This window comes from Nannobrachium achirus (assembly GCF_963921795.1).
Source record: "Nannobrachium achirus genome assembly, chromosome: 7".
In the NCBI taxonomy this organism is placed as follows: domain Eukaryota; kingdom Metazoa; phylum Chordata; class Actinopteri; order Myctophiformes; family Myctophidae; genus Nannobrachium; species Nannobrachium achirus.
Window position 1 is genome coordinate 52,259,529 of NC_137816.1, and position 14,108 is coordinate 52,273,636.

The 14,108-nt window shown below is 39.4% G+C and overlaps 1 protein-coding gene across 1 annotated transcript; it reads left to right on the top strand.

The window, feature by feature from the left end:
- Positions 1-6,309: 6,309 nt before the first annotated feature.
- Positions 6,310-11,346, top strand: LOC308288825 (zona pellucida-like domain-containing protein 1; the record flags this gene model as incomplete). The annotated part of the gene is made up of 8 exons (XM_080730302.1): positions 6,310-6,549; positions 6,769-6,953; positions 7,115-7,187; positions 7,585-7,682; positions 8,449-8,529; positions 8,824-8,995; positions 10,598-10,709; positions 11,339-11,346. 8 exons carry the CDS (start codon positions 6,310-6,312, stop codon positions 11,344-11,346), a joined length of 969 nt encoding a protein of 322 aa, XP_080586428.1.
- Between the last annotated feature and the right edge of the window lie 2,762 nt (positions 11,347-14,108).

The following is a 14,108-nucleotide window of genomic DNA, read 5'->3' on the forward strand; positions in this document are numbered from 1 at the left end:
AAAAATAAAAGAAGCCAAATTACATGAATGGATGAATAGCAACCGGCATAATATACACTATAAATGAATGCAGCATTCGGATGACAAAAGTCTATACGTAGTGCAAACTGTAAATGTTATGTTGTGAACTAAAGCAATTCTGAGACAAACATTAAAAAGAAATGAAATGAGTTTGTCCAAAAATATATTAATGGTGTGAGTGGGGTTTTCCAGTTAAAGACATTTGACCTGGCAGTTGAGTTATTTGTTCAGAGCTCTGATAGCCTGAGGAAGAAATGTATATTTCTGTGTCTCTCTGTAATGCAAGGCAAGTGTATCTGTTGGCAGGGGTTTTGCACCAAATTCTGGGCCCTGGGTACAAGGATTCACTGCGGGGCCCCTGCGCTTTAACTATTGAAAAATAGCAGCGCTGCGAGCTTGTAGATCTGCTATTTTTTTGAAAAACCTATATGTTTCTATGTCAGTGGAGCTCAAACCTTTTCATGTGACGGACCCCCAAAATGGTATGTATTTGGCCACGGAACCCCATCTCAAAATATTGAGTTCCAGGGACCCCCCCAGAAGCAAAATTTGAGTTACAAACGTTCGCTTAAAAAATACATATATTCAAAGATTTGCACACATTTTCATGACTTTTCAAAAATAGCAGATCTACAAGCTCGCAGCGCGGCACTCGGTGCCGCGCTGTGAGCTTGTATATCTGCTATTTTTCAATAGCTAAAGTATAACATAATCAAGGCCCCTCCACCACCTTGGGCCCAAGTAACTCAGTCCCACTTTCCTACCCCTTGTGACGCCCCTGTCTGTTGGACATTTCAACAACAAGGCAATTTAAAGTAAAGTAAAACATGAAGACACGGAGGATGAAGACAGCGTAAAATAAATACATTTATAACATCTATCTTTATATACAAATGTAAAACATTTGGAATGCATTTTTTATGAATGTTAAAATAAATCATAAAAATGAGAAAAATAAAAGGACAGGGCAAACAAAAAAGGGCATCAGCTTTGATTTGACCACTTAAACCCTACTTAGTTGACAGGGTCTCCCAAGGTTCCTTAGATGTTAGCAAATGACTGATTATATTACCATATAATCTTGATTAATTATACAATCATGGACACCCAGAGTGCAAAATGAATTTTGACAATAGCAATTTTTATCATTTCAATAAATAAGCATCAACAAACTGCTTCACATAAACAATATTGTAATTAAGAGATTCAATAGGGGATATATGATTTATATACACAGATAGAAATAAAAGTTAGAAATTATGAAGACAGGGAAGCACCATAGGAACACACACTCACAGTAGGCCAAGGAAGAATCTTCACCTAAAAGTTTTCACATTAGCCTCATGGTGGCGCTACAACAGGCCACTTAACATTTTGGCCAAAAACTCTTGGCGGTAGCTTGTACAATTAAAATCCCTGGATTCGGTCTCCTCCTTTTTCCAGAGCGCTGCCGTGTTGCTGCGATGTCGGCACATAGCCGAGCACACACACACACACACACACACACACACACTGTACAGTATGTGCCGCTTGTTATGGTTGCTGCTCTGAGAAATCGGTCTATATACAATAATGGCCACTTTTGCGCCACATTTTCCGCCATTTTGGGTTTCGTTCAAAACACACATTTTGCTACTACTCCTACAGATTTTGTCCAAACCTCACACAAACCAGTACACATTATCCCTGGGGTCATGTGATCAAGATGTATACGTTTGATTTTTCAGATCCCATTCCAAGTGGCTATGACTTCCATAGTTTGCGGGCCCTGGGTATGCAACCCAGCCTGGTGGAGACCTGTGCTCTGAGGAGCACACTTTTCTATGTGTGAAATTATTTGTTCTTATTGTTGCTAGTACAATGTTGAGAAGCTGAATCCAAATAAGTTTACCCTCATGACCCAGTATTTGAGATTGAGATCTAACAAATAATGTTGAAATAAGAACTGTATTATCTTTCTTGTAATATTAACTTTTTGGGGAAACAGAATTCCCTGCGGCTATGTACTTGAGTAAAATATTATGTCACAACTGCTTTGTCACAAGTTATGTCATAACTTTCCTTAATGGTAAATTGTAATGTGATGTTACATGATAGTGTACCGTATGTCTAACCACACCAAAGACAATAGCCATTGTTCCCTCTCTGTCAGATGATCCTGCTCTGGGCTATAGTATTAAGCAGCTCATGTTGGTTCCTTCCCCCTCTTCCTCCAAACTTTCTAATTTGTTGGAAAAGAGGCCAGTATATATAGCCTAGCTTAAAGTTATGATGGCAACAGCAGAGTGACAAGCAGAGCTCCACACTGACAGCAAGGTGGAAGTGTGGATAATAACAGTGGACATCAACACAAGGTAAGTACAGCTGTACGTGCTGTTCACCTTGGAAAATAAAGTAACAAGTAAAGTTAGCCATTAATAGTTCACACATTAAGACACGTTTTACTTGTGTGATTATTTAATTTGACATGTTTGGATTATCTAGTGGGATACCACAGCTAGCTTATAGAGAGCTATAGTTATAGTCTTATTATTGCTTTATTGCTTTGGCCTCTCTGCTATCACGGAGTGCAGCAGCATTCAGACCTACAGGACAATAGACCATTTCTCCAATCTGAGCCTTACACTAGAGTTAGTTGGGTTTCAAGGAAAGACGGTGGTGAATATTTCTTACTCTAAATTAAAATAGTACAAATAAATACTGTAGGCTGCTGTATTATGTGTCTACAATTAGAGCCTCCATGCTTTGCAGAAAACAGCAGACTAGAAAACAATGTTTATCTCTTTAATACATATACCAGTATACTGTACACGTACATCAGTCTTTACCAATTCTAATTATTGTATTTGAATTATTATTGCAATCACTGCAGTCTATGAATTCTTTAATCTTCTCAATGTGGATATCTTCCTTGTTTGTTATTGTTCTTGATTGAAGTGTTTTGGGATCGTCCCTTTCTTCTTCTTTTTTTATCTTCTTATATACATAGCTTTTATTACAGAATCATTCTTTTTCATGTATAGGGTTTTGTGACTTAGATGTATTGCTTTTAACATGAATCCTTTTAGCCTAGTTTTGAAAGGTGGTGTATGTTACTGAAGCAATAGAACAGAAGAGAGTGTGTTATAACATCAAATAGTGTTCTGTTGCTTATATACAATAGTTTATACTCTTTACTAAACACTGATATGGCTGCTATCAATGTGACTTAAAAGTCTAACCTATGTAATCAGTGCTCTATAGAAACACAGTGAGATTGATTTCTCATTGGCGTTACCTTACGTTTTTCCCCCAATCTGAAGACAATGTTGTGGCTCTTGTGTATCACCTTTCCACCCTCCATCTCCTGAAGTCTCATTTTGTTTTTACTTTAGTGATGTTATTATAATGACCTCACCTCACATGGCCCTCAGCCAAACAATTTGCTGGATCAGAATCAACTGTTGTGTAATTTATTTACTGGTTATTCATGTTTGTAATAGACTAAAGCTTGATTTATGCTTCAGCAACATATTGCTCAACAAAAATAACAAAGATATTTTTAACTTAAGTATATACATGTACATGTACACAGTACACACGCACGCACGCACGCACGCACGCACGCACGCACGCACGCACGCACGCACACACACACACACACACACACACACACACACACACATACCGGTAGATATATAGGTGTTGGTGTTTTTGTTGCTACTGTGTTTATGCTTCGTGACTAAGTGCAGCCAATGCATAAAGCAAGTTCAACATACTCTTCTTCTACTACTACTACTCTACTACATGATATAGCTTCTATTTGATGTATAGAGCACAATACTAATCTCTCTCAGACAGATGTCTCATATATGGGTTACCCTGATTCTTTTCACTAGTCTGAGGACAATGTGGCTGGCTCTTCTTGCAGTACTCCATCTCTCCCAAGCTCAGAATGATTGCCTCACACACCCTTCCTTCAGGCAGCCTGGTCAGTAAAAACCTAAAGCCTTTCCTCTATACGTCTGACTTTCCATTCCCTCCTTCCCCCTCTCCTCTCTTTATTACCCTGCAACCCAATAGCAGCCAACAGTGACAACGTTGACATTTTGAGAAGTATTTGCTTTCACTGTCAAATGTGCTTCTGCTCTGTTATTGAACACATAAAGGGATTTGCAGTCTGGTTCTACAGGCAAGTGTTTGGAAGAAAACCCAGGATTATGTCCAAGCTATATCATGTTCACTCAACATTTGGTTTGAGCGAGACCATGCCATGAATGTATTTAAGACTATGGCTTAAATACATTGATACCTCATATTCTTGAAGGGAAATTCCACGGCAAAGCAACATTCGAATCATTTACCAGATCAGCGCATAACTGGCTGATTAAATCTGCCTATGTGGCAGTCCAGAGTAATCTGTGCAAAGAAAAGGGGCAGCAGGGAATACTAGGGATGAATTTGAATGAGGTGTATGTTATTATTGAGCATACCGTGGCGTATACCATATTTAAAGTCTTATATCCGGAAGTAAGTTAAGGCGGTTCCCTCACCAGATTTTTCCTAGAGCTTTCAATTATTATTATTATTATTATGCAGAAAATAAGTGTTTAGCATAAGCCTACAATTTACAATTTAGGCATTTAGCAGACGCCCTTACCCAGAGTGACTTACAATAAGCAAAGGTAATCACACGCATGCAAACAATCATCAACGTAATAGGCCTAATCTGTACATTTAAACTGTATAGGATACCCGGTAAAAAAGACAATATCCTAGCATCTGTTTCAATAACATGCTATTTAAATTACATTCTAACTCTGTGGTCAAGAAAAACAAGCCTGAGTAACAAAAACATGAGAATCAATGAGCCTGACTACAAGGTAGTCAGATCAGTTGCTAGTAGGGGTGTAACGATACATTTTTACAACGATACGATACGCATCACGATATATGGTTGACAATACGATACATGGACGATATTGGTTCATGGCGATACGATACGATTCGATTCAATGATTTAAAATGGATATAGTAACTATCTAGCAAAGAAATTAAATTTGAGTGAAACGTGTCAATAGTGCATGTTTTTAAGGGAAAAGGGAAAATTATGGATATAAGTAGGCTAAACACTGTGATTCTCTAGCAAACCCGCACCTTGACATGAACACAGAGATTACACACATTTATTGATAGACCAAGAGTAGCTATATGGAATGGAAAAGTAATTAAACCCCTCTTTTTCATTTTCCTTCTTAAAATTTCTAAATACAAGGCACAAGTACTTAGTTTCCATACAATCAATTATTTGCATTGCAAAACGATTCGATACTAATTATCTGCCTTGTAAAACGATACCGAGATGTTACAAAGCCAAAACGGTGCGTTATACAGTATGCTTTTGCACAAGGATATTGTAGATCATTGCAAATTAAAATAGATTTTTCGATTCAGTTACTATATCGTTACACCCCTAGTCGCTAGCATCAATCAAGCATAAGGTGGGGGTGGGGGGTACAGGGAGAGTGACGTGCTAAGGGGTAAGGTGGAGTCGGAAGAGGCGAGTCTTCAGATTACGGAAAAAATAGTGCTCTGCAGTTTTGATTGCAATGGGGAGTTTGTTCCACAGCTTGGGAGCAGGAGGAAGTGGAGCACTGTTTCCCAATTTGTGGGTCGCGGACACATTTGTATGGGTCCCTTAATTATTATTATTTCAAAACATTTTCATGATAAAAGTAAAATGCAATGGTTTAAGTAATTTCATGAATAAATAAAAGAAAAATCGAAGAAATTAAAAAAATTAGGAAACACATGTTTAAGTAGTCGTGAAAATAGCCAATCTACCAGCTCACAACCCAGAGTGAAGCAACGCATTGTGAGCTTGTAGATCTGCTGTTTTCTGCTGTTTTCCCAGGCAAACAATATTTCTCTTTTGGGTCACAGGCTAAAAAGTTTGGGAACCTCTGGAGTAGAGTTTTGGACATGTGGAGCGTTGTCCCGGGTGTTTTGGGGAAGCTATGAGAATTTCACCTTTTGCATATACCGTACAGTATCACAGACATTTTGCAAACATTATTTTTCATTGAGTATAGTATTGCTATAGAACTTTGTCTATTTTCTTAATTTATCCCTAACGTCCAAAATACAAAAAGAATCCATTGGAAAATAGCTGACGTGTTGTGTGAGCTTGTATATTGACAAATTACGGCAAATGTTCACCCCAGAAAAGAGACACTTAATGGGGTTAAAAGGAAAAATAACACCATTATACTGATTCAACTCATACTGTACGTTATATGAATGAAAATGATGACTTGTACTCTTTTCTCAGCTCCTACAGACATTAATGTCTTCTGTGGTTCTGAGAGTGTGGAGCTCGAGGTTCTGTTGTGTCCAGCCTACTTTAATGGATACAACGAATCGCTGATGGCCCTCAATTCTCAGGACAGGGTTGAGTGCAAAGGTACCACTGACTGGACGGCGGACCCACCTGTTATCAGGTATTCAATCGGACTGAGGGCCGTTACAACTTGCGCCAACGATTTGACGGTATGTTCAGATGACATTCAACATGCAAGAACCACAAGTGCAACAACAAATGATTGACAATTGTATTGAATGTTAGCAATGTACCCTGGATCCAATGTGCATTCCAAACATTCCATTGTTCATACATAGGCTGTTAATGTTTTACCTTCCGGTTAAAGTTAGCCTATACCAGAAGTAAAAAATATTAATACATATTTTTTATCTCTCTTTATCTAACAGGTCACTAAGCAAAAGGGTGAAGGAGCCCTCTCTGACTATTCCAATATCCAGTACCTCAACATCGAAGGCGTGGTAAACTCCTTAGATACTAGTGGCAGAAACATCTCCTACCTCCAAGCGATATTGTACAAGTTCTCCTGCTGCTATCCACTCCTGTACCTGGTTGAAAAGAGTGAGATGCAGATGTAAGTGGCCCTCCAGCAACTCATACTGTATATGGTACCTCTGATCATCCAAAGGGAATGGGGCCAGAGGAATTGAAAATGTATTCAAAATAAATCAGTCCCTGGAATCGGACTCATGTATTTGGAGACAGAAATCTAATATAATGTATTCTGCCCATTAGAGCCTCAGTAAGCCTGGCAGTACAGGACAAAAATGGGAGTTTCGTCAGCACATTGAGCATGCAACTCTTCTCAGTAAGTTCTCAGATTAATGTTTTATGGAAATACAAGGAAAAAGGCTTTTGCTTTATCAGCAATGTTTAAGTGGATTTCTGAATTGCAATAGAAACTCCACAAATCACAGTTACATTTCATTTGCTAACATTAAAAGTACGATTCCTCTTATTTTTGTGTCTAACACGGTGCACCAAATCACTTTTTCTTGTTCACTGTAGCCCATTTTATACAGAATATCTGAGCACAGTGAAGATTAGAATATGTTCACATTATGCAAGTATTGGAAGTGTCATGCACTGATTGTTTTGTATGGAAATCTCTTTTAAGATCGTGTGATCTTAAAACCTTAGAACTAAAATCTTGCTAAATGTGAGGAGGAATTGATAAGAAAAGTAGAAAACGTGTACTTTTCCAGGAACACACCTACACAAACCCACTGCAGATCCCCAGCGAAGGCCTGGAGCTGAAGACCAGGGTCTTTGTAGAGGTGAAGGCCTCCAACCTCACAAATAGGTACCTCACACTCACATTATTGTCATTATTGCCACCATGCCGGACGGCCAAAGGCCACCCGTCCAACCACGTGCCAGTGTGACTGTGAACTGCCAATCTCCGGCAACAAACATATTTGTGGTGATTCTAATTTACATTCAGCACCTGCTAAAAGCTTGACTGTCTAAGCCAGTGGTTCTCAAACTTGGGTTCAAACTTGGGTCCCCAAATTATTTTGTGGGGTCCCCAGATGATTAGCTTAATGTAATTCTTTTCTCACTCAACGGAAATACTGTGCGTTGGCAAACCAACATACAGTATAAGTGTACACAGGGGGTAACTGCACCTTTAAAAAATGACAATTTAAGGACTTTCAAGACCGTTTTAATACCAAACTGGCCAAACTGTCAAATATTAAGTAAGCAAGAGGCGAACATTGTGAAAATAGCCGACCTACATGCTCACAACGCCTCGCAGTGCGAGGCGTTGTGAGCATGTAGTTCGGCTATTTTCACAGTGTTCACAGGGGATCTCAAAAAGGTTTGAGATCCCCTGGTCTAAGCTTTCAAAAAATAAACATCCCAAATAATTTACTGATATTGGCCTAATCCAGTAAATGTACATTATTAACTATGTTTTTGTATATGTAAAAAGTAATTGCAATTGTAAACATCTAGCTTCTGATTGTACTTTTATTTGATACACCAAACAACATGGTAAATAATGGGTGTTTCTATTTATTTCTTTGATATAACCTTTTGTTGATGGCAACAAACTTCCCCCACAGATTCAATGTTGTGTTGGACCGATGTTATGCCACGCCTACCCCCTTTCCTATGAGTAGCACCTATTATAACCTCTTTCTTGGGTAAGTGCATCAACCTTCATTTAATGGAACGGCTGACTTCTTTTAGATATCAGGCTGATATAAAATGACTACCTTTTCTGTGATATAGAAAATCTAATTTGGCCCTAGTGAACTAGACTAGTATTTGTAGGTTTTATGGTTAATTTGGAGCAGGGGAAAATCGAGTCCGGTCTTTCACTTAACCTTTAGTTTTAAAAGTAGATAAAAACACTGCATACCAATATGGCTGTGTGCTAATATGGCAGATGTTTGTTACATAAAACCCATAAAGGAGGTTTAAATGTCCTCCCACAGTTGTGATCGGGGTGACCAAACAATACTGCATGTGAATGGATTGCAGCAGGAGGCTCGCTTCAGTTTTGAGACCTTCAGATTTGTCCAGCATGAGAACAGGTCCTTGTCAACCTTCTATATCCACTGTGCCACCAGACTCTGTGAGAGCAGCACGTGCTCCACCCTCATTCAGGTATACTTTGGTCTCCTTGCTGTAGTAGTTCTCTGGAACATGTATTGATTGAAGATTGCATTTGCTATGCTACAGAGATCCATTTGTGGTGTAGTTTAATCATTTGTTTAACCCTTTTTTAACACGTTGAACAGTGGCCATGAAGTCCCTACTATTCTGTATTAACATTTAATATAAACTAGCCTATACACCAGCGTGTTCTATACTGTAAATCTTGTCTAAATCGTGTCTATAGTGATCCTTTTTCAAATGCTAGTGAGAAGAATACTACTGTTATACAATTTACAATGTAGACATTTAGCAGCTCGCTCTTAATCCAGAGCAATTTACAACAACCAAGGACAGCACAAGATAATACATCAAATGCATAGAAATTGTATTCTAGGATTATAAGTAAACCAAGAACCTGTCATCAGTGTAACAATAGAATAAACTAGTAAGACGCCTCAGGGCGACATGCGCTCGTGCCATTTCTTGGCCATCTGGCCAGTGATTTATATCAGACCATTACCCATATATGGAGATCCATGTAATGTATAGTACATCCCTTTTATGCCCATACATGGAGATCCCTGTCCGAACCGGCCACATAGATATAGGCTGTCTTCCTCCATATATAGGCATTCCCATATCTGTTAGATATGGGATTAATATTGATGACATCAGGGATCTCCATATGGGCATAAAAGGGATTCTGTTAGAGTGGTTCCCATGACATCACAACATACAATATAGTTTATGCCCATACATGGAGATCAATATCTTAACCAGCCACAAAAATATGCCATGTCTTGGCCATCTGGCCAGGGGATCTTCAGGGATCTTCATATATGGGCATAAAAGGGATTCTGGGGAATACCCATATATGGACTTTTACATGGGTGATGTCACCTGGGATATCACCTGTGATTTCACAGTGATGTGTCAAGGGAACCACAGTGTCACAGTGACATGTCAGAACTGATGTCAGAGCGGCAAACCCATAGACTGGAAAAATGTGTACACACACGTCTACACGCGGACAAGCTGTGACGTTTCTCATAGTAACTTGTGACCTACGGTCACAGCAAAAAATCATTAATCTGTACGTTGAAAGCATACACACTATAGGATGTCAGGTCAATGACCTGGCATCTGTCTACATAACATGCTATCTAATTACATTTTATCCTTTGAATAAGCCTGCAAGGTGCTACAGGCTAAGGTGGAGTCTGAGGAGGTGAGTCTTCAGATTAAGGCGGGAGATACGGTAGAGAGTGAGAGTTCATTCCACAGTTTGGGAGCTAGAAGGGAGAGGAGTCTGGGACGCGGTGTCCCGCATGTTTTAGCGAAGGTTCTGTCAGCTTCCCTGTGTTGGCTGATCTGAGTCAGTGGGAGGGGTGGGTTGTAGGGTTGGATCAGGCTTTGAAGATATGGGCTGGGTGCCATACCTTTGGTAGGCCAACATCAAAGTTGTGTACTCTGTGCGGGTATCTCCTTTATATGAGATACATAAAGGGTGGTTCCTGTGGAATTATTACATTATTTTTAGCAAAGTGCTGTAAAGGTCTCCAAAATCATTTAAGAAAACTATACATGATAGTATATTCTCTCATTGGCTAGAACTGTTCCAGCACTACCAATAGAAGACGTCGCAGGGCTGACACAGAGAGCACCTCAGTGAGTGACGAGGCCACTGTCACCTCAGGCCCCATTTCAACACATGCAAGGAACGGTGAGAAACTGAATGGTATAATGTTAGGTGTATTCCAACATTCGATTAATGTATCCATTTATATCTCAGAGTGTATACAAATGCACCCAAATGGTTCCTTATATGGCAGCATGTGGTTACATTTGTACACTCAGTTATAACACTGAGAGGATTTTACTGTGCATGCATTGTATTGCCTTTTTTTGTCTTATGTATGTGTAGTATCAGAAAAGTAATCTGTAAAATTGTACATATACTGATGCACTATTAACGATTTCAGCTTCTCCGCGTGCTCAAGAGAATGGAGCTGTGCTGGGCATTGTCATAATAATATGGATCTTTGGAGTCCTCTACCCTGACGGTTTTCATCAGTTGTCACAACAACCTGTGAACTTACAAATCTAACTAACGTAAGGCAGTGGACTAGCTCTCCTGCCCAGAGGACATGTTCTCTCTTCCAATGGACATGTTCTCCATTTGAGAAAATTGCACCATTTTATACCTCTTATGTTAAATTACTCAACCATTAATTTATTTTCGCTTGCAAGAACATGAGGAAACAGAAATGGCAGGGGGGGAAGTTTTCATGCTTTTTTACAGGTGCATGATAATGAAACCAAATCTTCTCTGGCTTGCCTTTCTCTTGCCAGACGACTAGCCTATCTATAGCCTTCTCTAGTCTAGATTGTGTCATGAAATAACATTTTATTCCATTATAATATTATTATTATTAAGCTTAGAATTATTATTATTTTGTGAATAATTATGGAGCACTTATGTACTGCTTTAGTCTTTTCTAACCATTTTCTTTCTAAAACTGGGGTTGTTTTTATTTATTTAATGTAATTAGGGTTATGCTTAGGTGGGTCTCATTTCAATTTAAGCAGACAGTTTATTGGAATTTATTTAGCCTGCCTATATAATGAGAAACTAGAAGCAGCGCTCTTCCGAGCACAGGTCTCCGCCAGGTCAGGTAGGTTATTGTGGCCTCCTGGTGGCGCTATAATGTGCCAATGTGAAAAGGGTGCCATGTGTTCTCTGGCCTTTCAAGGCAATCGGACGCTGCATTCATGATTTTAGGCATTTTGTTCCAAAAATGTACCTGCTGGTGGCGCTATAACAGGCCAATGTGAAAAGGGTGGCATTTGTTCCTTGACATAGTGGGAATGTGCATGCAGAGGTTCTGAATTGGCGGGAGGGGGGGCCGGGCTCCCCCGACCGGCAGATGTGGGGGAGCCATTGCTCCCCTTTGCTCTATTAATCAGGCGCCAGTGCATCCAGGGAGTGTGTTGTGCACAGTTTGGCGGAGACAGTTTCCACATAATGTACACAGTTTGGCGGAGACAGTTTCCACATAATGTATTGGTGTGTGTGTGTGTGTGTGTGTGTGTGTGTGTGTGTGTGTGTGTGTGTGTGTGTGTGTGTGTGTGTGTCCTTATACTTTGTTTTTTATAATAATCATTTCTAATTGTTTTCGGTAATTTAAGGACCGGTCATAATCAAGCTATATATCTTAACAGTGTTACAGTGATTGTTCAGTAATGTGAACAGTGTGCAGCTAAACACTGTATCATGGTGTGATGTCTATCTAATTTAATACAAAATGTTTCAGTTTAGTCATATACTGTATGGTGGTTAGTTGTCGACTGTTCTCATTACAGTCCATGTAACGATGCAGAACAGTAAACAGAATTGTATTGTAAAATGTATTGTATTTATATGAGGACAAGGTTTTAAGGTTTAAGATTAAGTGAGCATTTTCCATTGCAAATGTTGTATTAGAGTATGCAGAGATTCCTATGAAGAACCCACCTCCAGTTCCTCTGAAGCTATAATACATATATATTAAAGATTTTGGTATTGAGTGAGCACATTCTCACACCAGTGCTGACAACCTATACACTGAATAGCTTTACATTGTTGACCTGCTTCATTCTTCAATACCTTGTACCTCTCCTGTGTAACATACGCATTAACACGTCGTACGACAGAGTATAAATTATGTATAAATTATGAATGAAAAACTGCAGTGGGTGCACTCAGAGATGGCTGCATTTTTCGAACACAGGGTATTATGTTCATTCTTCACTGTTTGGGATGTTGGGAGCACTATTGGTTTATTTGGTAAAGTTACAGGAAGCCATGCTATTTAATGTATCTTTGTTATGTTATAGTTTGTGTATCTTTTATTAAGTCAATTTTGTAAAAACAAGTTTGCTTGTTTGTTTTGTTTTTTGTACACTTGGCATACATTTGTTACCGAATAAAGTTTGTAGGAAGAAATGTGGCCCTCTGCAACTATGGTATACAGCCTGTTCGGATCTCAATAATACCAGTAAGACGACCTAATCGGGAGATAAGCAACCGTCAGGTCAAAGTATACACAAAGAGGCCTGTAAGTGGCATTGGTTCCACCCACAAGTCTGTACGACAAACGGTTGATGAGTAAAGCCAAATAAAGTTTGGGCCAATCAGAGGAGGGGGCTGGGCTAAGTTAAACCAATTAAGGTGAAGGACTCTTAATCAAGTCAATTGACACCACCCACAAGTTTGCACGACAAACGGTTGATGAGTAAAGCCAAATAAAGTTTTGGACAATGAGGGGAGGGGCGGGGCAAAGTTAAACCAATGAAGGTGAAGGACTGTTGGAGCAGCAGGAGTCGGTGGTCCCCGGGAATTCCCCGTGAGCAGCCCAGTTGGGGTGTTGATTTTGTCATTTTTGCACTATTTGGCCGGCGGTGGCAGGGGGTCCCTGGGGGTCCGTGGGGGTCGGGGGGTCCTGAAGGTTGTGGTTTGGCAGCCAAGGAGTGTGTGTGGAAAATTTCACATGGATCGGGGCAACGATGGCGGAGTAGGGCAAAAGTGTGACGTGACGTGACAGACAGACTGACTGACGGACGGACTGACGGACAGACAGCCGGTGGAGGTTTTGATAGTAACTGCGACCTAACCTAACTGTTGAGAAATATGGCAGTTTTTCAATTTCAAAATAGGGATTGATATATAACTTAAGTTTCTTATTTCAATAAATCCCAACTAACTTATGATTATAGAGAAAGAAGATAGCAGGAGCGCTACTGGTATCCCTCAAACCTCTAACTTATGATTATATTTTAAGAGCATTTTCTTAATACATTATTTTATTTTAGATAGGCAATTGCATTTTTAGATTTGACGTTTTATATTGTAATCAGTTAAATAATTCAGTGTGGCAGCTGTCTTTTCGAACATCTGTGATCATGCTGAATCTGAATTAACATACATTTTCACTCACATCAAAGTTTTGTATGGAAATTGCAATGTAGACCAAGATTTCCATTTCATCCATAATGTATTTAAGGTACCTTTACTTTACTGTATTATTGTAGTATTTCTGATTTTCAATATTTTTACTTCTACTCCACTACTGTGCATCTCAGA